Below are 27,525 nucleotides of genomic sequence, written 5' to 3'. Positions count from 1 at the left end.
TAATTTACGGCCCTGTTAACTATATAACAATTTAACTTGTACAATTAACTATATAACAATTTAACTTGTACAATTAACTATATAACAATTTAACTTGTACAATTAACTATATAACAATTTAACTATATAACAATTTAACTTGTACAATTAACTATATAACAATTTAACTTGTACAATTAACTATATAACAATTTAACTTGTACAGTTAACTATAGATCTATAGCAGATCACCATGTTGTTAACTAGATGGCACGTTTTGGGCGTTATTTAGCATACTATCAGTAACAGTTTTAAGTTGATTTATATTGACCTTTAAAGTTGATACAAATGACAAGTCGGCATAATTATCCGACAAGTGATGATTGCAAAAATTTGCCACCATTTTAGACTTTTTGAAACTTCTTTATAAGAAAAGAAAAAATTCTGGACATTAATAGGCCTAATTAAGTCGCAGGTCAACATATTGATAAATGCATGTTGACACTGTATAGGGGCCACCATACGAATTTGATCCTATTGGGGTTCATTCCTCCCCTCGCTATATAAGAAAAATTAAAAATTCCAACAACAGATGTATCCTTTCCATTTCATTAGTGACTTTCATTTAGGCCGGGTAAAAATTGATGAGCCCCGTGGACATACGTCTGCGTCTTATGTGCGCTTGGATAGACAAGATGGCTGAAAACATGGATTTGGAAGTGGATCCCAGTGTCGAATTTCTGTATAGGACAATGTGTAAGTTAGAAACAAACAATATGTATATATATTTTGATTTATATAAAGTTGGATTGTAAAAAATACAAGAAATAGGCGAATTTATGGTCTTGCATATTCAATATTGCAGTGCAAAGAGACCCAAGAAAGAGGCGAGTTAAACCGGTACAGAAACACCTTATTCAGGTGGACTTTGGCGGAGCAGACGACAGTGATGATAGCGATTTTGAGTTAGACAAACATCATAAAGGTATGAAACTTTAATTGACACACGAATGAATGGAATATGTATATTGTTTTGATGTTCATGTATTTTATAAAAATACAATATAGAGCTGAAAGTGAAATGCAAGTATAGGACTTCATCGGTGTATGTATCTAATACAGAATGCATGTAGATTTATGTTTGATTTTATTTTCACAGGTCTTGATGATTCTGATGAAGAAGAGGATGACAATCAACAATCTGAAGAGGAGGATGAGGATGATGAGGGTTCAGAGGAGGAGAACAAAGAGAAAAAGAAAGAGGAAAGTTTCATAGTAGAAAGTCCTCAGGAAGAATCTGGCAGCTGTTTGTCCAAAGATGATGTTGAAAAGACGGAGAAGGTAATGTGTTTTCACGTGATATACACAAAATTGTTTGTAACATTGTAATTTATTGTTATTTAAATTGATTTGCCATTTAGAAAACAAATGACATGACTGATATGTACCTTAAGTAAGAAGCATTGTTTGTAGAGAGGTATCTATGAGTGGGATGGGTGGGTGGGTAGAGTTAAGTTTAATGGATGATCATGAATAAACCATGGCTTAACTCCAGCATTTAATGTTTACGAAATAGTGTCGTTATATAGCATCAACATGTCATTACAAAATTCTATTTTATAAGGACAGAACTATACCACAACATTTTAAAGTTGAAAACATCCCACAATTAAAAGATACATGTATCAGATAGTTCCAATGGAGAGAGTTAATCCTTTCCCCAGGTGTACTTCACAACCGACAGTCATTTTTGAATATCTGATGTGACTCAATCATGCCATTCCCTTACATATGGAAACTATTATGTAGCTTTTGTAAATGAAAAGCTACAAAATGCAAAATATGTTACAACTTCTCCCTTTGTTATTTGTGGCCATTAATGCTGACAGTTTTTATGCTCCTGGAATCAAAGATTTTGGGGCATATAGTTTTTAACCTGTGTGTCAAAAAACTTTTAACTTTGGTCACATGACACATGTTTTACACAATAAGAAATAGGGCTTCCATATTTTGTATGTGTATTTTTTGTGGCAAGACCTTTCTATTGACACAAAATTCTTTGACCTTATGACCTTAACATTGACCTTGACCTGGTTCCACTTTGCTGTAATCCAGGAACATCAGTGTTTCACAAACACAGGTACAGTGTATAAATCCAATGACTTATCTTATTCGTGTGTGAGGTTCATGGTATCTGTGTAATATTGCTATTTGTGTATAAATCCAATGACTTATCTTATTCGTGTGTGAGGTTCATGGTATCTGTGTAATATTGCTGTTTGTGTATAAATACAATGACTTATCTTATTCGTGTGTGAAGTTCGTGGTATCTGTGTAATATTGCTGTTTGTGTATAAATCCAATGACTTATCTTATTCGTGTGTGAGGTTCATGGTATCTGTGTAATATTGCTGTTTGTGTATAAATCCAATGACTTATCTTATTCGTGTGTGAGATTCATGGTGTCTGTGTAATATTGCTGTTTGTGTGTTCTTGGTTGATAGAATGAAGCAATCAGATAACATCTTTAATTACAGTATCTTTTATTAAATGAGCCTTGATGAGTTATGCATATAGAAAGGAAGAGGCTGTAGTATGATGTTAGAGTATGTATTGTATTTGATGAGTTATGCATATAGAAAGGGAGAGGCTGTGGTATGATGTTAGAGTATGTATTGTATTTGATGAGTTATGCATATAGAAAGGGAGAGGCTGTGGTATGATGTTAGAGTATGTATTGTATTTGTGTCTTTGCTCTCATTCTATTGCATTGTTGCCAATGCAGGCTTTGTGATGATGATAATACTTTGAAATCTGGAACAGCAATAGGATTCTTTTTACTTTTCATATTCAAGTTGATAAATAATAGTTGATATTCCACTACTAGTGAAATGAAATTTTCCCTTATAAAGCAGGGTTTGACATTTACTTTTTTGAGCACTAGACCAGTCGGGCTACTTCAAATGATTTTTACTAGACCTGACCTTACATCCACTAGCCCTGACCAACTTTCCAGAAAAAAACTCTGAAAGATTCTCCATATATATCTCAATACTTAATTCAAATTACAAACGTTAAGTTTCAACTAAAACGTATTTAATTGTCTCAAACAAATCTTTAATCTCATCATTCAATTTGATGCTTTTATTTTCAAACACGTTTTCTGTTTCTTTAAATTCTACCCGTCATGGAAATTACTTCGTACATTTAGAATAAAATGACCTCAACCTTTTTTTTTTTTTTTTTTACTTCTATGTCATAAGCCCTGCTTTGTTTCTTCCCAAAACTTTGCATTTTTTTTCTCTTGGGACATCTTTCCTTGAAGACGAGAAGTCGTATTTGAATGTAGAGACATTCCTGCACATATTTCAATAACAAAAAATGGCTGTTTACGACGTAATTCATTAACTTGATAAACACTTTCTTATAAATATATAATTCAATTAAACGGGTTTTTTAAAAATAAAAATGAATTCAATTTATATCTATTTATCCGAAACATAACTTTACACACACTAACATTGAGTAGGTGTCGTAAAACATCACTTCCAACCACGACTTATTTATTAGAACTAAAAATAGACGCGGTTAAACTAGTAAAGTTTCTTGTGTATTTTTTTTAACACGACAAGTCGGACTAGTAAATCGACATTTTACCCGACGGGACCTATCATTTAGTAGACTCGGTCGGTCGGACATGCATTAATGTCAATACCTGTAAAGAATTTTTTTTTTTAAATGTTTGTCTCATTTGTTACAGAGTGAGCCAGCTGTCCCATACATTCCATTCAAGCATAAGCCAATCAAGGTCACGATCTGCTGTGTGTGTCTAGGAGATATCAGGTAACTAGCCAATCAAGGTCACAATCTGCTGTGTGTGTCTAGGACAAGCCAATCAAGGTCACAATCTGCTGTGTGTGTTTAGGAGATATCAGGTAACTAGCCAATCAAGGTCACAATCTGCTGTGTGTGTCTAGGAAATATCAGGTTACTAGCCAATCAAGGTCACAATCTGCTGTGTGTGTCTAGGACAAGCCAATCAAGGTCACGATCTGCTGTGTGTGTCTAGGGGATATCAGGTAACTAGCCAATCAAGGTCACGGTCTGCTGTGTGTGTCTAGGAGATATCAGGTAACTAGCCAATCAAGGTCACAATCTGCTGTGTGTGTCTAGGACAAGCCAATCAAGGTCACGATCTGCTGTGTGTGTTTAGGAGATATCAGGTAACTAGCCAATCAAGGTCACGATCTGTTGTGTGTGTCTAGGACAAGCCAATCAAGGTCACAGTCTGCTGTGTGTGTTTAGGAGATATCAGGTAACTAGCCAATCAAGGTCACGATCTGTTGTGTTTGTCTAGGACAAGCCAATCAAGGTCATGGTCTGCTGTGTGTGTCTAGGGGATATCAGGTAACTAGCCAATTAAGGTCACGATCTGCTGTGTGTGTCTAGGAGATATCAGATAACGAGCCAATCAAGTTCACAATCTGCTGTATGTGTCTAGGACAAGCCAATCAAGGTCATGATCTGCTGTGTGTGTCTAGGACCAGCCAATCAAGTTCACAATGTGCTGTGTGTGACTAGGACAAGCCAATCAAGGTCACAATCTGCTGTATGTGTCTAGGACAAGCCAATCAAGGTCATGATCTGCTGTGTGTGTCTAGGACCAGCCAATCAAGTTCACAATGTGCTGTGTGTGTCTAGGACAAGCCAATCAAGGTCACGGTCTGCTGTATGTGTCTAGGACAAGCCAATCAAGGTCACAATCTGCTGTGTGTGTCTAGGACAAGCCAATCAAGGTCACGATCTGCTGTGTCTTTGATATACATAGTACAACTGCTCATTCATTCCTTTGAGTGCTTTCCCCAAACAAACACAGTCTTCACTCTTAATAAAGAGTTTTTCTCGAAATGTCATGAAAAAATAAACTGATTTTGTCCATGAAAATGGCCTTTGGTCCGGAGTGACCGTTGATTTCAGTTGGCTGTTAAGACAGTTTGTGTATTGTTATAAAAATGATTTTGATGGTACTTGTATGATTATATCCATCGTCTTGAGTCAAGGATTTTTAGTCCAATAAGCTCCATTTGTGGGGAGTGTAGCAGACTACGTTTCAGTATGTTATGGATAAATCACATTTTGATTTACATTTTAGTGAGGAAGATGATGAAATTGTAGAATGTGACAATTGTGGAGCATCAGTGCATGAAGGTTAGAAAATACAATACTTTATTAAAAAAATCATAATGAATTAGTCAAATTACCTTTGTTATATTTACCAAGTGAAAATGAATTTTTGCACAAGAAACACTACTTTGCTCCTACTTATAAACCTTTGTGATGAACAGGTTGTTATGGGATTAGTGAGAACCATTCATCCTGCAGTACAGAATCTTCAGCCAGCACGGAACCCTGGTTCTGTGATGCTTGTAAAGCAGGCCTGAAACCAGTGAGTAAATTCTACTGATCATTTGTTCCTTCTCTGCATAAAAATTATAAAGTATGTTTTGTTAGTGATTGAGGATGTACGACTGGAATGATAGTGTAGATACCATATAAAGGGAAGCATGTTCAGGTGCATACTTGATACTGGGAAAGGAAGGTAACTTTTACTTTATGGGCCAAATTTTTCTTTACTGCAAGGTCACAGTTACTCATGAAATTACATAATGAGGGGAAGGTTTAACAGTAATCTTGTTCTGTGTTGATAAAAGTTTATCTCTGAGGGTGATGATAATGATTGTTTCAGCTTAAAAAGAATAAGTGTCAATGATAGTAATGTTTGCATTAGATGTGTGTAAAACTGAATGTGGATGAAATAATTCTTTGGTTTTAATTACATGTTGTCCTTTATTTTAGATATGTGAATTGTGTCCAAATCCTGGAGGCATATTCAAAGAAACGGATGCTGGAAAGTATGAGCAGTGTAACTTCAAGAGAAATTTCTGTCAGTTTTTGACACACATAAATGATAATTTATTTTACTATGTTGAGTTGGAGTTCCTCACCAGAATTTCCTCTGTTTTAGGTGGGTACATCTTGTGTGTGCCCTGTACACTCCGGGTGTGGCCTTCGGTGATGTGGATAAGCTGAGTCCTGTCACTTTGTTTGAGATGCCATACTCACGGTGGGGGGCCAGGGTAAGAATCATGAACAATGAACAAAGAAATTTCACGAGGGCATGAACTTTGATGCTTATTGTCAACATACTTCATGAAGCACACTGTTTTTTATATTTGCTTTCATTTCTGTCAGAATTCCCAGGCGTTATAATAGATATACTATATTTTGTAACATTCATGTGTGCATTGTTCACAACAACAGTGTATTCAGGGGTCAACATTTACGTTTGTCCGCTTGTCCAGTACCAGTGGAAAAACATTTCGGACAAGTGAATATTGATGGGCACTTGTCCGATTGGACAAGTGCTTTTTTATGTAAAGAAGTCTCCAAACAATTTGGTGAAAAGTTTATCGGTAGTTGAGAGTCGAAAATACATGTAAAATGCATGGAAAATGAAGTTCGATCGCTATGTAAACTAGCTGAGTCAAACTCAATTGGGATTGGTGTTCACTTATTGCGTACTACTTTCAATCATCCATGGCAATCTCTCACCAGATGGCGTTACGCTACGCTCCACAATGTAGCGCGCCCTCTGGTGAGAGAATGCATCCATGGATCTTACGAAGTCATTGATTCAAGATGGGAAGTCTAGATAAAATTTTGTTTTATGCATTTGTTGTTTTTATCAAGAGAATAAGATAAAAAAATCAATCAAGCAGGTATAAAAATAGACTATATTAAGTAAATTAAATACAGTTTTCAAGTTGACGATATTAGATCCTTTTTAGAAAATTTTTCGGACAAGTGAAGTTGAAGTTCGGACAAGTAAATATCTTTGTCTCTTGTCCGAATGGACAAGTAGGAAAAAAAGTTAATGTTGAGCCCTGGTATTCATGATGGCTGTTTGCATTACAATTTGTACAGATAACAAAGGCAAAAACGCTGGAAATGTAGATATTATTGTATGAAATTGCTACTGTTTATTCTGATAGTGCAGACAATCTGTTGTATTGACAGAGCAAGTTTATATTTTAGGAGTGCTCATTATGTGAAGATGCCAGATTTAGTAGGACGGGAGTTTGTATTAGCTGTGATGCCGGAATGTGTAGAACATATTTCCATGTCACTTGGTAAGTTTTACGAAACCTGAAAGTAAGTCGGAGATGTCTTCATTATTTTTAAAACGTGCATTTGTTTGTTGCCATAAGTATAGCAAAATGAGATTTACAGTGTACATCCTTAGAATAACCTGTATAGTGAAACCAGTCATCAGAAGCCATGTTGTATTGTAGTGCACAAAGAGAAGGCCTTTTGTCTGAGGCAGCTCCTGAAGAGTGTATGGTAAGGGGAATTACTCTATAAAAGACTAGAAATTATTTGTAAAAAATGCATATTTGCACAACTGACCTGCAGCATTTGAAAAATCTCCATTATTTTATGTAGGACATTGCTGATCCATTTTTTGCGTACTGTAAAATGCATGCAGAGAAGATGATGTCTCGAGCGAAGAGAAGAAACTGGCTGGCCATACAATCACACATTAGGAAGCATCCAGAGAAGAAAATAGAGGATGAAAAGGAAAAAGTAAGGGGGGGGGGGGGGGGGGGGGGGGGGGGGGGGACAGTCAAACCTGCCTATGATGAACTGTCATTTTAACCTTCTTATGTTTCTGATTCAATGAAATTTTCAGGATTTATATTTATGTCCTTACTACTTCTGATTTACTTTATACTCGCTGAGAGAGCCTTGCCATATTGCAGTAGAAAACTGCTATAGTGAGTGATGTTTTAGAGGAGTTTGTTACCCATTCCATATACCACAAATGAATATGATGCATAGGGTGTTTTCTATTCAAGAGAATATTTATTGCAGACTAGATTTGAAAGAAAGTTGAGACGGCATCAAGAGAAATACCAGCATGCAAAGCTCAAAAGACCACCATCATGGGGTAAGTCATTCAGATCTGGAGTAAAAAAAAATTCAATGCATTTGTGAATAATTTTACTTAATTTGTTAAGGAATTCCTAATGATTTCTTGCATATGCTATAAAAGACTTTGCATTCACCAGAACTTTATCTTCAGTTTAAATTCACTACAGTAACTACATGTAAGTTATGTTGATTGCCACAGAAAGATGATTTTTGTGAAAACATGTGACGTATGTGTGGTATAAATACTATACATCACACAGACATCAAACAAATTCTCATGAAATATAAGAGAGTACGGTGAACTGTTTTAGACCTATACGTTATCACCTCATTATTCACAGTACCCACACAGAAACTTGTCAGACATTTGACATCAAGCCCGGCCGCTGTCAAGAAAATGTTGAGGAAAGCAGAACTAATGGGCATCATTACACAGGTATGCAAACTGTTCAAGATGAATACCGACTATATTGAATCGGAGCTCCTTTCTAAGAATCTCCAACTGTGGAGACCTTCACATGGAAAACAGATCTTCAGAAATTTGGATAATTACTTGTACACAGATTTAAATCTATATATTACGAATAAATGAATTTTTCCCTATCTAGAATCACTTTTTGAGGAATACATTTCAGTTTCTACATTTAGTTTCTACATTTCTCATCCAATTTGCTTCGAATTTGACAGACTGGGGATAATGTTATCAAAGATGAACTACAGCATTTTGAAGTATTCAAGATGTGAAGTTGAATTTTTATGTTTATGTACTATAATCCTATACTGGAGTTATAACATGAAATTTCACCCTTGGGTTCTCTGTATTCTAAATTTTACTATGTCCATTGATTCAGCAAAACTACGTTTGTTTTTCAATTCAATGGTACAATTTTCATGAGATGTGAACCAACAATGAATTTGAATGATTTAATCTTAAAAAGCAACAACAAGTAGTTGTATGTGAAATATAGGGCTCACGGCGGGTGTGAACGATCGACAGGGGATGTTTACTCCTCCTAGGCACCTGATCCCACCTGTGGTGTTTCTAGGGGTCCGTGTTTGCCCAACTATCTATTTTGTATTGCTTACAGGAGTTATGAGATTGATCATTGTTTGTTATCGTCACCTTTCATTATGGGAAAATTTCCTTTGCTTCTAATATTGTGATCCTGCAAATGTGTTCACTGCCATTTTGAGGGCTAAGATGCTTTGCAATTACATGAAGCTTTTTATCCTTTGTGAAATGTAGTGTATTGTTGTGAATTTATTATAGCATTGCATTACTATGACATTAAATTACTATAACATTACATTGCTATAACATTACATTACTATCACATTACATTACTATCACATTACATTACTATAACATTACATTACTATCACATTACATTACTATCACATTACATTACTATAACATTACATTACTATAGCATTACTATAACATTACATTACTATCACATTACATTAATTACATTACTATCACATTACATTACTATCACGTTACATTACTATAACATTACATTACTATAGCATTACTATAACATTACATTACTATAACATTACATTACTATCACATTACATTACTATCACATTACATTACTATAGCATTACATTACTATCACATTACATTACTATAGCATTACTATAACATTACATTACTATAACATTACATTACTATCACATTACATTACTATAGCATTACATTACTATCACATTACATTACTATAACATTACATTACTATCACGTTACATTACTATAACATTACTATAACGTTACATTACTATCACATTACATTACTATCACGTTACATTACTATCACGTTACATTACTATAACATTACATTACTATCACATTACATTACTATCACATTACATTACTATAACATTACTATAACGTTACATTACTATCACATTACATTACTATAACATTACATTACTATCACATTACATTACTATAACATTACTATAACGTTACATTACTATCACATTACATTACTATAACATTACATTACTATAGCATTACATTACTATCACATTACATTACTATTACATTACTATAACATTACTATCACATTACATTACTATAGCATTACATTACTATCACATTACATTACTATCACATTACATTACTATCACATTACATTACTATCACATTACATTACTATAGCATTACATTACTATCACATTACATTACTATATCATTACTATTACATTACTATCACATTACATTACTATCACATTACTATTACATTACTATCACGTTACATTACTATCACGTTACATTACTATCACGTTACATTACTATCACATTACATTACTATCACATTACATTACTATAACGTTACATTACTATCACATTACATTACTATCACGTTACATTACTATCACGTTACATTACTATAACATTACATTACTATTACATTACTATAACATTACATTACTATCACGTTACATTACTATAACATTACATTACTATTACATTACTATAACATTACATTACTATCACATTACATTACTATCACATTACTATCACATTACATTACTATAGCATTACATTACTATCACATTACATTACTATCACATTACATTACTATAACATTACATTACTATAGCATTACATTACTATAACATTACATTACTATAGCATTACTATTACATTACTATCACATTACATTACTATCACATTACATTACTATTACATTACTATCACGTTACATTACTATAACATTACATTACTATAACATTACTATAACATTACATTACTATCACATTACATTACTATCACATTACATTACTATAGCATTACTATAACATTACATTACTATCACATTACATTACTATCACGTTACCTTACTATAACATTACTATAACATTACTATAACATTACATTACTATCACGTTACATTACTATCACATTACATTACTAATCACATTACATTACTATCACGTTACATTACTATAACATTACATTACTATTACATTACTATCACATTACATTACTATTACATTACTATCACGTTACATTACTATAACATTACATTACTATAACATTACTATAACATTACATTACTATCACATTACATTACTATCACATTACATTACTATAGCATTACTATCACATTACATTACTATCACATTACATTACTATCACGTTACCTTACTATAACATTACTATAACATTACATTACTATCACGTTACATTACTATCACATTACATTACTAATCACATTACATTACTATCACGTTACATTACTATAACATTACATTACTATTACATTACTATCACATTACATTACTATAACATTACATTACTATCACATTACTATCACATTACATTACTATAGCATTACATTACTATCACATTACATTACTATTACATTACTATAACATTACATTACTATAACATTACATTACTATAACATTACATTACTATAGCATTACTATTACATTACTATCACATTACATTACTATCACATTACATTACTATTACATTACTATCACGTTACATTACTATAACATTACATTACTATAACATTACATTACTATCACATTACATTACTATCACATTACATTACTATAGCATTACTATAACATTACATTACTATCACATTACATTACTATCACGTTACCTTACTATAACATTACTATAACATTACATTACTATCACGTTACATTACTATCACATTACATTACTAATCACATTACATTACTATCACGTTACATTACTATCACGTTACATTACTAATCACATTACATTACTATAACATTACATTACTATCACATTACATTGCTATCACATTACATTACTATCACATTACATTACTATAACATTACATTACTATCACATTACATTACTATCACATTACATTGCTATAGCATTACTATAACATTACATTACTATCACATTACATTACTATAACATTACATTGCTATAGCATTACTATAACATTACATTACTATAACATTACATTGCTATAACATAACATTACTATGACATTACATTGCTATAACATTACATTGCTATAACATTACATTACTATAACATTACATTACTATAACATTACATTACTATAACATTACATTGCTATAACATAACATTACTATAATATTACATTACATTACTATAACATTACATTACTATAATATTACATTACTATAACCTAAAACATTACATTGCTATAACATTACATTACATTGCTCTAACATTTCATTACTATTTCATTACATAGCTATACCATTTCTTTACTATAACATTAGTATTACTTTATTTCACTATAATGTTACTTTAATATTGTTCCAGTCTCAACACATCTCCCATGAAAAACAAGAGATTAGGAAGAAGTCGTTCATGGTGCCTTCCTTCTCCGTGGAGTTTATCACACATTTCCTGGGTAGGCTTTTCTCTGAAATGTTAAATACGGCTGTTACTTTTTTTGTTGTTAAAGAAATTCAGATGCTGATCAGGGTGAGGAGGTGTACTCTAGGGCTCATTCAGTGATAATCTGTTGTTTCTGTACAAACATTCCTGACTCGTGTACAACCAAACTATATTTATTTTCATGACACAAATGTAGAACGGAACACCAAAATTGAGAACATGAAGACGTGTATGAAGGATATTGTTTCACAAAACGAAAAACTACAGGAGCAGGAGAAGATATTACGTAGGAAATATGATCAGGTATTACTCAAGGAGAAGATATTACGGAGGTATAACTCGAGGAGAAGATATTACGTAGGAAATATGATCAGGTATTACTCGAGGAGAAGACATTACGTAGGAAATATGATCAGGTATTACTCGAGGAGAAGATATTACGTAGGAAATATGATCAAGTATTACTTGAGGAGAAGATATTACGTAGGAAATATAATCAGGTATTACTCAAGGAGAAGATATTATGTAGGTATTACTCGAGGAGAAGATATTACGTAGGAAATATGATCAGGCATTACTCGAGAAGATATTATGTATGAAATATGATCAGGTATTACTCGAGGAGAAGATATTACGGAGGTATTACTCGAGGAGAAGATATTACGTAGGAAATATAATCGGGTATTACTCGAGGAGAAGATATTATGTACGAAATATGATCAGGTATTACCCAAAAATAGACTTCATTATTTATGTCACAAATGTTAATCAATATGGATATTATTCCTTGTCAAATACAGGGGTCCACCAAACCAAAACTTATGTTGTAGTTTTGGTGTAGGGTTTTCTACTGAAAAAATTGTCTGAATTTGTTTTATCATCTTTTAGAATAAACCTTCTATGGTTCTAAATAAAATTAATCTACAGCAGTTGTCTGCATTGCATATGTCTATAAAATTTTGTTGACAGTTGTATTCGGATGTGGAGGGGTTGAGACACTGTGCCAATGAAAAACGAAAAACTGGTGAGAAGTTGTGGAGTTTGCTGAATGACTTGTCAGAAAAGGTGACCAGAGACTGCTATTATCCGGAATTTAAGTAAAACAGTAAACAGAAAGAAGACAGTTAAGTGGAAAAATAGAAGTCAGATCTTGCATATTGTCGAACCTTTTTTTGTTATCAGAAGTTTCCTGTCCCAGAAGAGTTTAAAGTTCGCAAGCCTTCCCCATCACGTGTGATCAGTCGTAAGAACAGCGTCACTTCTCCGCCTGCTGTCATACATCAGTGAGTAGACCTGCTTTAAAGAAGTGTCACTGGATGTGGTATTGCATTTCTGTTTCTTATACTTTTCTATAGTAACTATATCATGTGTAAGTATAAATTCATGTTGTAAATTGTTATGATATTTGTGTGAGAAGACATAGTCATGACTATGAATTTTTATGCTCCCCGAAAAATTTCAGGGGAGCATTGAGACAAGGACTTTTGGACCAAGGTCTCTTAAGGGCATTTTAGAAAGGTCAGGGCCACTCAGAACATACATGTTTGACAGTTCCTTATTTCATCAGTTTTAGAACATGTTTAGATCATATGTCACACAAATAAATAATACTAGGCAAATGACTTTCAGACAAGGGTCACTCAAGGTCATTCTGCAAAGGTAAAGGTCACTCAGAATATATACCTTATATATGAAAACTTAACTAATTTCAACAGTGATTCATCATTGTGTGAACCGCCACAGTGGTCTTGAGGTAGAGCGTTCACCCCTCATGCGGATCTTCAGGGTTCGAATACCAGCTGCAACAGACCTAAGTTGTTAAAACAGATAGTGACAGTTCCATCGCCAAATCCTCGGTATCGGGTGTGAATGTCACGGGTCCTCGGTGATGACCTTAAAAACGGATGTCTCGTGTCACATTAGGTGTGGCACGCTAAAGAACCCTCACTGCTCAATGACCGTAAGCACAGAGTGTAGGTATGAGTGAAAAAATTCTCGAGAAGGACATTAAACAAGATACAATCAATCAATCATCATTGTGCGAATGACTTTAGAACAAGTCACGCAAGGTAATTTTGTAAGGTCAAAACTTCTCACACAATATGCCTTATATATGAAAAAATAACTAATTTCAAAAATATTTCAAGAGCTATTGATCATTGTGGGAATAACTATCATACAAAGGTGACTTTAGGCCATTTTCTAAAGGTCAAGGTCACTCAGAACAAATACCTTATATATGGAAAAAAATACTTTTTTTTAGAATATTTCAACAGTTATTGGTCATTGTGTAAATGGCTTTTGGACAAAGTTCATTTTTAAAAAGTCAAGGTCAGCCACAATAGGGAATCAAAGTTTTACATTCAAATATATAGGAAAAATCTTTTGAAGAATCACTGGGCCATAGAAGTTTACATTTAAATGAAAGCTTCCTGACATAGTGCAGATTAAAGGTTGCCGAGGGGGGGGGGGGGGGGGGGGGGGGGTAGAATGGGGCCACACTAGGGGATCAAGTTTTACATACAAATTTATAGAGAAAATCTTCTCAAGAATCATTGGGCCATAGATGTTTACATTTTCATGAAAGCTTCCTGACATAGTGCAGATTTAAGTTTGTAAAAATCATCGCCCCTGGAGGTAAGTTGGAGCCACAATAGGGACCAAAGTTTTACTTGCGAATATATAGAGAAAATCTTTAAATATGGGCCAAGGTGACTCAGGTGAGCAATGGGCCTCTTGTTTTTCTTTTATAATCTACTTTCAAGGCACGACGCCATTGTGGCCCTTCAAGCCTTTGATTCTGTGCTTCTCATTGTAATATTTCCTGTAATTGTACAGATGTGCATTATGCCGTAAGACAAATAACCAACACTTACTGGCTCACTGTGACAGCTGCAGGGAGTACTACCACTTAGGGTGTCTGGATCCTCCCCTCAGTCGTATGCCAAAGAAAACCAAGATTATGGGATGGTAAGTAATCTAAGCAAAGCTGACAAGCAAACCTGCAAGGTAGTTTTATTAGCTCTTCTGAGCCGAAGGCTCAAAGAGCTAATGCTATGGCCATTTGTGTGGTGTGCGTAAACTTTTTAGAAAAAGGGCTATAAGTCAAGAACCCCTTGGCCAATTTTTTTCAAATTTGTTACAGGGTATCATTGACCCAAGGGCTTTCATACATACTAAATAGAGGGATGTGACCCTTTAACAAGGGGAGATAATCAGGAAAATACAAACAAAAGTAGTGGTTGCTAAAAAATCTTCTTCTCAAGAACCACTGGGCAGATTATCACCAAACTTACACATAAGGATGAGGATATGTTGTAGATTAAAAATTGTGTAAGGCATTACCCTGGGGCAAAGGGCGTGGTCTCAAGGTCACTTCAAAGTTGACCTAAATTTATATTTCCTTAAATCTTTGATATTTTAGTCATTATAAGGACTAGGATCATCAAATTTTGACAGTTGATGCATCTTAGGACCTTGTGTCAAGTTGTCTCAAAAGTAGGTCACGGTGACCTACTTTTTGAATTTTGCAGGTATTTATTTTAAAATTAATTTTGATGCATATCTTGGACACTTTGAAGCCTATGATCATCAAAACTTGTCAGTTGGTGGATCATGGGACCTTGAAATGCGTCAACTGAAAAATAGGTCATCGTGACCTACTTTCTGAATTTTATGGCTTATCATTTATAGATATATTTTAAGTTGTTATTTCAAATACCGAGAGGTTTAGAATCATCAAATCTTGTAAGTTGATGCATCTTGAGGCCTTGAAACATATTTATAAAAAAAGTAGGTCACAGTGACCTACTTTTTGAATTTTGCAGATATTCAAATTTCACATTTTCAATTTTAGATGCATATTTTGGGCACTGTAAAACCTAGGATCATCAAACTTTGTCAGTTGATGCGTCTTCAGTCTTCGGTTTGTGTCGACCAAAAAGTAGGTCACCGTGACCTACTTTTGGTATTTGACAGCTAAATTACTATATTTCAGACACTATTTGACCTACAATCATCAAACTTTGTCAGTTGATGCATCTTGAGTCTTCGGAGTGTATCGACCAAAAAGTAGGTCACTGTGACCTACTTTTGGCATTTGACAGTTATATTTATATATTTCAGTCACTAATTGACCTACAATCATCAAACTTTGACAGTTGATGCATCTTGAGTTTACGGAGTGTGTCGACCAAAAAGTAGGTCACCTTGACCTACTTTTGGAATTTGACGGCTATATTTATATATTTCAGATACTGTTTGACCTACAGTCATCAAACTTTGTCAGATGATGGGTCTTGCATGTTCGAAGGGTTTCGACCAAAAAGTAGGTCACCTTGACCTACTTTTGGAATTGGACGGCTATATTTATATATTTCAGATACTATTTGACCTACAGTCATCAAACTTTGTCAGTTGATGCGTCTTGCATGTTCGAAGAGTTTCGACCAAAAAGTAGGTCAACTTGACCTACTTTTGGAATTGGACGGCTATATTTATATATTTCAGATACTATTTAACTTGCAATTTTCAAACTTTGTCAGTTGATGCATGTTGAGTCTTGGGTGTGTTGACCAAAAAGTAGGTCACTGTGACTTACTTTTGGAATTTGACGTTTATATCTGAATATTTCAGATAATATTTGACTTCTATTATCAAACTTTGTCAGTTGATGCATCTTGAGTCTTTGGAGTGCGTCGACCAAAAAGTAGGTCACTGTGGCCTTCTTTTGGAATTTGACGGCTATATTTGAATACTATTTGACTTGTCAGTTGATGCATCTTGAGTCTTCAGTGTGTCGACCATAAGTAGGTCAACGTGACCTACTTTTGGACAGTTACATTTAAATTTTCAGGTTCATTTTGTAATTACAGACCCTGAAACGTGCTACTACACCAGTTGCACGGTACGGTTCGGTACGCTTTATGAACGGTACGGTTCGTTTTCTGAACGGTACGGTTCGTTTCTTGAACGGTACGGTTCGTTTCTTGCACGGTACGGTACGCTTCTTGAACGGTACGGTTCGCTTCTTGCACGGTACGGTTGGCTAAAAATAGCTGCACGCTTTGTGAACGGTTTGCACGTTTTATTAATGAGGTGGGCGTGGCCTGAACACTTTGACTTCGTATAAATTGTACGTTTCTATAGTTTGTTTTCACTCGATCGGTCTTATTCGGCTCTTTGATTATCGGCTGCAGGATTTGTGATTGTGTTAGAATGTGCACATGGGGAAATGAGACGTTATTTTTTATTGCTTCGATGGAATAATTCCATATTGATAACGTACATAAAAGTTATGAATAAAAGTTTTTAGAATTTGCTTAAGTCTAAGTCTTAATGGTTGTTATTACGTTTCAATTTGTTTTTCATTTCTCATCAGAATTTATTAATTTACGATTTTATAAAAAGTTGTTACATGAACTGCTCCCCGACATGGGCGTGCGTAAGTGTAAAAACAAAGCGTATTAAGTTTCCGGATATAAATTACAGTGCCTAAATTGGAAAAGTTTTTAAGAAGAAGTGAATTTTGTTTTGAATACACTAAAGTCGCAAATGACACAATGATTATTTTCTGCACTTCACATTTATTGTGATTTATCATCGGCATTATGAAAGATCCCGGATATCTGCACGTGAAGTTTGTACGTCCTTTTTTGTCAGCATTCAGTCATTCATAATTAATAATGTTAGATATCTGTTGCATTTGTCTTTGAATCAAATAAAATGATGATAATACATATCTATTCCTATCCTTTATCACGCGAAGTCCGATTTTCATTTCCCTGACTTTATTTTTGATCACTGAAAATTGAATTAAAAAAAATTAACAGAAAAGTAAGGCAAGTGTATAGTTTGCAATAAAAATGTTTCATATACCTTTTCTATATATTGTTGAAATACTTGAAAATGCTGAAATGAATAATTTTTTGCGGCCGATTTGATGCTTTGCATCAATTTAACTTGTTTACATTCTTTTACACATGTATGTATCTATTTATTTCTCTGTCGATGTAATTAAAAATTGTTTGTTAGTGTATATAATAAATCCGCCAATCTACAATGTACATCTATCTATATGGGTCGTTATCAATGTAGAAGAGAAAAAGATATGTCAAAATTATTGCTAATAAAGTAATGAAAATATTACAGTGTAGAACGTGACAATTTTTCTAATCGGTCTAGAAATTTCTCATATGATTCAGACACTGTACGTAGGAAAGTACATATTGAATACATTAACGCTACAAATATCAATTTCATCTTCTTACGGCAAGCCCTGTGCAACACGTGTAGTAGCATTATCAGGGACGTCGACGTCCCTGATTATATGAAGAAATTAAATAGGCTACTTGTAAGTACTATTACAGTATTGTAGTTAACTTCACCCTTGAATTTAAAAGAATTGATTGAAACAGAAATGCCGTTAAAACAACGAAATGCCCCTTAGTTCACTCTTTAAAAGTCTGCAAGTGAAATATACATCCACAGTACACAGGACTGGCTGCAGAAGCATGCATGCAAAATCCGTGCAGTGATCTGACGTCTATTTCTGTTAACAGTTCACAGTATAAAACGAATTTTTATGCATAATTCAGTCAAAACTTGGGTACTTGTTGATAACATACATACACATATATGCACTGAAACAATGTGACATTTACGGAAAGTAATTTAAAAAAAAAAAGAATATCAAAGATGTTTTAAGCATCTCGGTGATTTTCACAGTTGATAACCCAGCTTCGTGATGTTTGAGGATAATGCTTCGAATAGCCAGCGATAGTCTACGACCTCCTTTCCCATCGGGCGCCATTGTGAAAATAATATACTGTGGCTGAAAAAGTGGGTCACGTGACATAAATTGCACGCTTTCTGCACGGTACGGTACGCTTTCGGGCTTTTGGGGGCGGGGTTTGCATAATATTATCCTGCACGCTTTCTGAACGGTACGGTTCGTTTCTTGAACGGTACGGTTCGTTTCTTGAACGGTACGGTTCGTTTTTTGCACGGTACGGTACGCTTCTTGAACGGTACGGTTCGTTTTTTGCACGGTACGGTACGTTTCTTGAACGGAACGGTTCGGTTCGTTTTTAAGGTGTAGTAGCACGTTTCAGGGTCTGTATTTTGATTGCCTAATCTAATAGTGTACTGTATGATATCCCCTTCCCCTTCATACACTATCATGTGATAGGTCTTTAAAACCTTGTTAATTGATGAATCTTGGTTAGTTGAGAATTTTTGCCTGTTCTACAATGTATCAGAAGAGCGATTCTAGGCCCATGGGCCTCTTGTTTTTTACCTGTTACCAGTTTTTAGAACTGACTGTGGACATTTGAACATGAAAGCTTTTATTGAGTTATGTTTAATGATGTTTAAATACGGAGTTTGAGTCTTTTATTTTTACCGACAGGCAGTGTTCAGAATGTACAAAATCCAGCAGTGGCGATTCAGAAGTGGAGACCAAAGATTTAGACGCCCCTCGTAAACTAAGGGAGAAGATCAAAGAGCCAACAAAATGGTCACCTGACATGAAATTCAAATTTGAATTTGAAAAAGTAATTATACATACATGCAATACTTCATTTTCAGCTTGCCGGGATGACTGTCCAGAGAGATATTGTCATGAGCCTGGTGTCGGCATCACACATGAAGGGAGAAACTTAAAGCTGGGCTATATCTTTTGAACCAAAGGGATAGGGTTTTAATATTTCACATGGTTGTCACTAGAAATTATTGAAGACGAGTTCCAGACTCGTGGTTTATAAACAGCTTGAGTCCCATGAAAATTTGAAGAGTCCCATGCATATTTAATGAGTCTTTTTAGCCGAGTTGCAACAAAGTTGAACTCGGCTATTGGTTTGGTGATGCGGGCGGGCGGTTGGGCGTCAACAATTGGTTTCCGGATGATAACTTGAAAAGTTTACAATCTAATCAAATGAAACTTAGATATATTGTTGGGTACCAGGTAAGGAAGACCCCTATTGATTTTGGAGAAAAATGGTCAAAGGTCACAGTGACCGAAAATAGAATGAAAATTTCAGAAAAATTTGGTTTCCGGATGATAACTCAGAAAGTTTAAATCCGAATCAAATGATACTTTGATATATTGTTGGGTACTAGGTAAGGAAGACCCCTATTGATTTTGGAGAAAAAAGGTCGAAGGTCAAGGTCACAGTGACCGAATATAGAATGAAAATTTCAGAAAAATTTGGTTTCTGGATGATAACTCAGAAAGTTTAAATCCGAATCAAATAACACTTTGATATATTGTTGAGTAAAAGGTAAGGAAGACCCCTATTGATTTTGGAGAAAAAAGGTCAAAAATATAGAATGATATTTTCAGAAATATTTTGGTTTCCAGATGATAACTCAGAAAGTTTAAATCCGAATCAAATGATACTTAAAGATATTGTTATGTACCAGGTAAGGAAGACCCCTTTTGATTTTGGAGAAAATAGGTCAAAGGTCAAGGTCACAGTGACCGAAAATAGATTAAAAATTTGGGTTTCCGGAGGATAACTCGAAAAATTTTAATTTGAATCCAATGAATCTTGGATATATATTGTTGGATACCAGCAAAGCAAGACCCCTATTGATTTTGGAGACAAAAGGTCAAAGGTCAAGGTCACAGTGACTGAAAATAGATTGAAAACTTCAGACAAATATGGTTTCTGGACATTAACTCGAAAAGTTTACAACTGAAATTAATTCTTCACAATTATAAATATGCCACACCATTCCTGACTTTACAATGTATCCCATGCAACTCAGTTCATGCACCCAGGGCTTGTGCACCCCTGGGTGCATATATTATTTTTTTTTATATAAGACAATTTAAATGGAAGCAGTACAAAACATATAGATTTTAAGATTTATTTTTAATCATTCGCAACTTGTTCTTGGACGACTAATTGTCCACGCCAACAGAAGTACTTCTCCAAATCTCCTATCATCACAACAACCCTATTCAATATTAAACAGCATTTTAATGAAATTATTATTGTGATAGAATAGATATGTACTAGTTTTGTTTGTATGATCTGCAAAACCTACCAAAATTTACAAACTACGTGCACGCAACTTTCGATTCCAATAAAAATGGCTACCGGAAGACAAACATTTATATTCAAATACAGATCCCAATTTGTAAAAAATATATGAATAATTAGAAAAGAAATAAAAATAGATAACTGCCAGTGGCAAAATGAAGAAAGTGGCAAAATGTTCTTCATTTAGCGTCTTATCTAATTATCTTTTTAGTATAATATTCTAATTCACGCCTAATTGACTGATGCTGAACACACAATTGCAAAAGTCAGATTGGGACACTGTGAACTCTGTGGTATTATCTCGGTTCACTAGAGCATAAAGTTTTACCTCGATTTTTTCCTACTACAAGTTTTAATTAATACATAATATCAGGGCTTCTAAGTTAGATTATTACTTTTACTTGGAGTCTGTGACGCGTCTGCGGGACTCGCCATATCAGACAAACTTGTGTGCCAAATGAATTTTCTGTGTCTAGGACACAGATTCTTGCGTTAGTAACAACCCTGATTTCACATATAGATTTCTCATAAAGAGACCTTTGTTTTGGTACCAAGACTTTTGACCTAGTGACCCTGACCTTGGACCCACTATTAAAAAACTTTAAGCTGGGCTATATCATTTGAACCAAGGGGATAGAGATTTGATATTTCATATTTAGATGCCTCATGACCAGGCCTTTGATATGGTATCAAAACTTTTAACCTAGTAACCTTGGGTTTTGACCTATTTTTCAAAAACTTTAAACTTTTGAACGATAGGTTAAATAGAGTCATGCTTCCCAACGAGATATGTTGTCTTCCGACAACTCTTGTTAATAGGCATTTTATGAAAATGCAGCATATAGGATTTTGCACTTGATTGTTTGTCTCAATAGAAGAAATACTTTGCACATTAAACGGATGTTGAAGAGATAGATTGCTGATTAATTAAGTGTTGTTATTTGATGATTGTTTAAGACATGTGTACAAGTATATGGTAGTTTGTGAAAATTACTTAACTAAGTACTATGCATTTTCAGCTCACGAAGTACAACATGAAAGTCAAAAAGAGAAAGAAAAAGAAGAAAGCAGGAAAACAAGTAGAAGAAAATGACGGGGAACCAAAGGTGATTAATGTGAACTGGGCTCACTAAATGCAGAAAATACTGTGTTGATGATTTATGTAAACGAACTGGGCTCACTAAATGCAGAAAATGCAGTGTTGATGATTAATGTAAATGAACTGGGCTCACTAAATGCAGAAAATGCAGTGTTGATGATTAATGTAAACGAACTGGGCTCACTAAATGCAGAAAATGCCGTGTTGATGATTAATGTAAACGCACTGGGCTCACTAAATGCAGAAATGATGTACTTTCAAACAAATGTTTGCTCATGCTAAATTCTAAGATTGAATACTTAATGAGTTTTCAAAATACAACTTGCAGAAGTGTAGGATAAAAAAAGGTTCCATAGGAGTTGAACACACTACATCAATATTATCAGATGACGCTCATTCCAAGAATTTTCATTCTTGGCCAACAATGCACACAAGTACTAGGCACTGAAATGACCGACGTAATTGTGATTCTGAAATCAGCAGTGAATAGCGAATTGGCAAAAACAGAATCGCAGAGTATTGTGTTTCATTAAAATATTCTTAAAGACACTTATCCAATAGATTTAAAGGAAATCATTCTCTTCACTAGGCAAAAAAGTCCAGACAGTCTATAGGGTCAGCTAGTAAGAAGATCAAAGTGGATGAGATTCCGGAGGGCAGGATTTGTGCTGTGTGCAATAAACCTGGAGACAGCTCGGATATGGTCAAGTAAGTCACCCATCACAGACAGTTGTAGCTTTATACATGAACAAGTAAATCTCCCATCACAGACAGTTGTAGATTTATACATGAACAAGTAAATCTCCCATCACACCCAGACTTCGATACACAGTTGTAGATCTATATATGTGTGTGCAGTAATGCTACATGAAATACAAGAATTTTGAAGGTCATTAATCACTAGTGTATTTGAAATGATTCTTGATTTGTTATTTCTTCTCCAATGAATTGATCAATGAACAGTTTAAAGCTTTCTTTGTTGTGAACATGCTGACCTGACTGTTTAAAGCGTTCGCTGTTGTGAACACGCTGACCTGACTGTTTAAAGCTTTCATTGTTGTGAACACGCTGACCTGGTTTCTTCTCTTGTGTAGGTGCGATGAGTGTAGGTTGTGTTACCACTTTGGGTGTTTAGACCCACCCATGAAGAAGACCCCGAAACAGAGAGGTTATTCTTGGCACTGTGAGGCATGCGACCCTTCAAATAGCTCAGTAAGTATTTAGTAATGGCTGAAATACACCAACAAATGTGAATTTAGTACTCTTATTGTTGACAAGTATGTGCTTATCATATTTGAAATGCGTCTTTTACTGTAAACCAATAACTGGTGGTGTAAATTTTCCCTATATTCAGGAAAACTTTATTTTAGCAAAATTAAAAAAAACAGTGATAACAACGAATAAAAATCTCCATAGAAGATAATCATGCTTCCACGAATTCAAACACCTGCGACTTGCTGCCCAAAGAATAAAACATGAATTTAACACCCGTGGATTTAAGATAAAGGAAAGAATTTTAGCATTTCGTCGGAGCCAAATCCTTAGATGACTCTTGTCAATCTGTAGTCTGTCAAAATATATTTTTGATTCAGCTTCAAAATACAGCAGTATCATTTTCTACCAGAAGGAATGCAATAACTTAATCAATCTAACACTTTCGGACAAAATAGATCAACTATACCACCAACTTAAGTTAATAATTGTAAATAACTGCTAAAGTACCTTATGTTATAGACATTGCAATGCTCTCTATTCCTCTCTTTTTCAAAAAAGAAACTTGCAATGAAAATAAGCAGTTTCATTGTTTGCTTGCAAATAAAGATTAACAAAAAAATCAACCAACCACAATGTATCATTGAATAAAAGATAATCTTATTTGTCCACCCCTTATCATGGAGAGATGCATGTTATTCAAGAATATGGTGGTAACGTTGAAAATCTTAGAACTAGTACTCAGGAATCTCATTTTACTATACAATCTAGACTGTCATATGTGACCCTTCAAGGGACATCCATGAAAAGGTCACATATGAAATGGGGTCACACCTCAGTTTTATTTTTATTTTATGCCTTTTTCTATGTATTTATTACCAGTAAGATAGCGCCTTCGTTTTGAAGACCCGGGCACATTGTTTTCATAATCATTTACAGTTCTACCTTCCATTTTGAAGGTTCTGAATTTGGGTTTTACCCACACATAATTCTTGGGCGATTTTGTGCGCCGTTTCTTCCTGATCCAACCGTCTGATCGCACCCTGATCCAACCGTCTGATCGCACCTAGTTTGGCTTCTAATGTAAGCACAGTTCTTCGCCATTGTTAAATATTTGACTAAAATCTCGCAAGAATAAACAATCTTTGCTATAAGGTAGCATACTAGCATTCTCGGGGACTGTCTCAAAGTCGCTGAATTCAGTACATCAAAGATGAAAAATTACAGTCACTTGTCGCGTAAGGCAGGAAGTCGCTTAATACAGCCTTATTTTATAGAAAATAGTGTTGGGCAGGATTTTATATGGTCATGTAAGACAGAGAGTCCTTTAATTCAGGGGGGCGCTAAGACAGTCCAGTCTATATCTACATCCTTATCGAGTGTAAATTCACTTTTAGTGTTGCTGATATAACTTTGTGCAAAAATAGGGATCACTTCCTGTCGCATCCATGTGTATGGTGTCACAGTTTTACTAAATAGGGATCACTTCCTGTCGCATTCATGTGTGTCACAGTTTTACTATAAAGCAACACTTTAGCACAAGTCACCTATAAAGTTGAATGCTGTGGGCCTTCTGTTGTGAACTTGAAAGGACACCACAATGCATACCTTGCCTAGATAGATTACTGCTTTGTTTATCTTATTGTGTGACAGAAAGTATATATTTAAATCATTACAGGAAGAGGAAGACGAGAATAAGCCAGAAGACGACTGAACAGTGGTGCTAAGCAGTTCACAAAGGATGATAGGAGGTTGTGATAAGATACGCACTCCACGGATTTAATGCTGTTACTTCCTGATACACAGGATTGATAAGACTTAAACAGAACACGGTTTACCTTTACCAGGATTGATATACTTAAACAGAACATGGTTTACCTTTACCAGTCATTTAAAAGAGGCAATAAAAAGGGTATTTACTTATGATGTTTTAGATTGTTCTTTTGAGAGAAGTATGGTTTCTGAATGATATCAGGTTCTCGAATGCAATTTGAGTCTTGGCAAAAGTATATGTGTTAGAGGGTATTGGATAGAACTATCCCATGGGCCTCTGGTTTACTTACAGTTCAGCAGCGAGGGAATGATATCAGATTTGTTTTGATTTTCATGGCAATTCTTCATAGTTCAAGGCAATATAGCAAATTTTGTTTTATGGGTACATTTCCAACATTTGATTTTAATTTATTTTGTTTGAAAGTTATTCAGTCAGTGATTGTGATGTCATTCAGTCAGTGAGTGTGATGTCATTCAATCAGTGATTGTGATGTCATTCAATCAGTGATTGTGATGTCATTCAAACAAGTGCACTGGTGCATGTATCGAAGTGAGCAAAAAACAAGTTATCATTTTTATACACCTGACTAAAAGGGGTTGTATTATGGTATGGCGATCATGTCTCTCCCATTTGTAACTAAATACTATGAGACCTAGAAATCACCGAAATTTGTCAGCTGATACATCTTGGGTAGAGGATGGGTCACACATTAAAGGTAAGAAACTGTGACCTTTGATTAAGATGATATGGCAAAATCCTGCCCAACTTGTAAATGGACAATTATTTGGTCTAGAATCATCAAACTTGGTCAGTTAATGCGTCTCAAGTAGAAGATATGTCAGACTCTAAATGAAAGTCGGTGACCTATATTCAAAATAATATGGCCATATATGGCATAACTTGTTTTGGCTCATGAAAAGGTGAATATAACAAACTGTGATCAATCTCATAACTCCTATAAGGAATACAAACTAGAGAGTTGGACAAACACAGACCCCTGGGTATACCAGAGGTGGGATCAGGTGTCTAGGAGGAGTAAGCATCCCCTGTTGACCGGTCACACCCGCCGTGAGCCCTATATCTTGATCAGGTAAACGGAGTAATCCATAGTTAGAATAAGTGCGCCAAGAACGTCCTAACAATTGGTATGAAACATGTTAGACAGCATTTGACTCGATGACAGGTTGTACTGGCAAACTAGATCATTATGACAACCTTAGAATTTGCGAAATTCTAACTTTAAATGAGACTAATGTTCTAGAATCAACAAATTTTGTCACTTTGTGCATCTGTAGAGAAATGTAAATGACACATTAAAATCAGGTCATTTAAAATTTTTGAAATGGTAGGTATTTTAGAAAAACTATGATTTAAGGAGGTAATCCCTACATGTCTGAGAGTAATACAGTAACCCTTTTCAATAATTATTACATTTAGAAATGCATATTTTTTTTATAAAATGTAGCTACATAACAATTAGTATGAATAATTACTTTGTTTCTAACATTAATGATATAAATATACACAGTTAATTTGCAAAGACTTTAACAAACACATCACACAACAGAAGAATTGTCTCACGGGAATAATGATCTAAGCCAATCACACAACAGACAGAAGAATTGTCTCATGGGAATAATGATCTAAGCCAATCACACAACAGACAGAAGAATTGTCTCTCGGGAATAATGATCTAAGCCAATCACACAACAGATAGAAGAATTGTCTCTCGGGAATAATGATCTAAGCCAATCACACAACAAACAGAAAAATTGTCTCACGGGAATAATGATCTAAGCCAATCACACAACAGACAGAAGAATTGTCTCACGGGAATAATGATCTAAGCCAATCACACAGCAGATAGAAGAATTGTCTCTCGGGAATAATGATCTAAGCCAATCACACAACAGACAGAAGAATTGTTTCACAGGAATAATGATCTAAGCCAATCACACAACAGACAGAAGAATTGTCTCACGGGAATAATGATCTAAGCCAATCACACAACAGATGGAGGAATTGTCTCGCAGGAATAATGATC

The 27,525-nt window shown here is 34.7% G+C and overlaps 1 protein-coding gene across 2 annotated transcripts; it reads left to right on the top strand.

Moving 5' to 3' along the window:
- Positions 1 to 624: 624 nt before the first annotated feature.
- LOC125683594 (PHD finger protein 14-like) lies at positions 625 to 25,630 on the top strand. 2 transcript variants are annotated; one of them, XR_008796203.1, is made up of 24 exons: positions 640 to 735; positions 845 to 964; positions 1,139 to 1,320; positions 3,740 to 3,822; positions 5,132 to 5,187; positions 5,325 to 5,425; positions 5,836 to 5,891; positions 6,005 to 6,116; positions 7,075 to 7,169; positions 7,332 to 7,380; positions 7,483 to 7,623; positions 7,912 to 7,987; positions 8,313 to 8,407; positions 12,272 to 12,362; positions 12,546 to 12,652; positions 13,319 to 13,414; positions 13,532 to 13,632; positions 15,188 to 15,319; positions 19,758 to 19,902; positions 22,416 to 22,502; positions 23,085 to 23,203; positions 23,590 to 23,707; positions 24,667 to 24,790; positions 25,386 to 25,630. XR_008796203.1 is itself a non-coding variant. In XM_056141672.1 (23 exons), the coding sequence occupies exons 1-23, from the start codon at positions 654 to 656 to the stop codon at positions 25,419 to 25,421; spliced, it is 2,280 nt and encodes a 759-aa protein (XP_055997647.1). In that variant the 5' UTR covers positions 625 to 653; the 3' UTR covers positions 25,422 to 25,630. The 2 variants fall into 2 exon arrangements, 1 of the variants encoding a protein (XP_055997647.1); XM_056141672.1 differs by lacking the exon at positions 24,667 to 24,790 and having other exon boundaries at positions 625 to 735.
- The last annotated feature ends 1,895 nt before the right edge of the window (positions 25,631 to 27,525 follow it).

The sequence above is a fragment of the Ostrea edulis genome, chromosome 6 (genome assembly GCF_947568905.1).
Source record: "Ostrea edulis chromosome 6, xbOstEdul1.1, whole genome shotgun sequence".
Classification (NCBI taxonomy): Eukaryota; Metazoa; Mollusca; class Bivalvia; order Ostreida; family Ostreidae; genus Ostrea; species Ostrea edulis.
The sequence above is the reverse complement of the archived record's forward strand: the minus strand, read 5'-3'. Positions and strand labels throughout refer to the sequence as shown.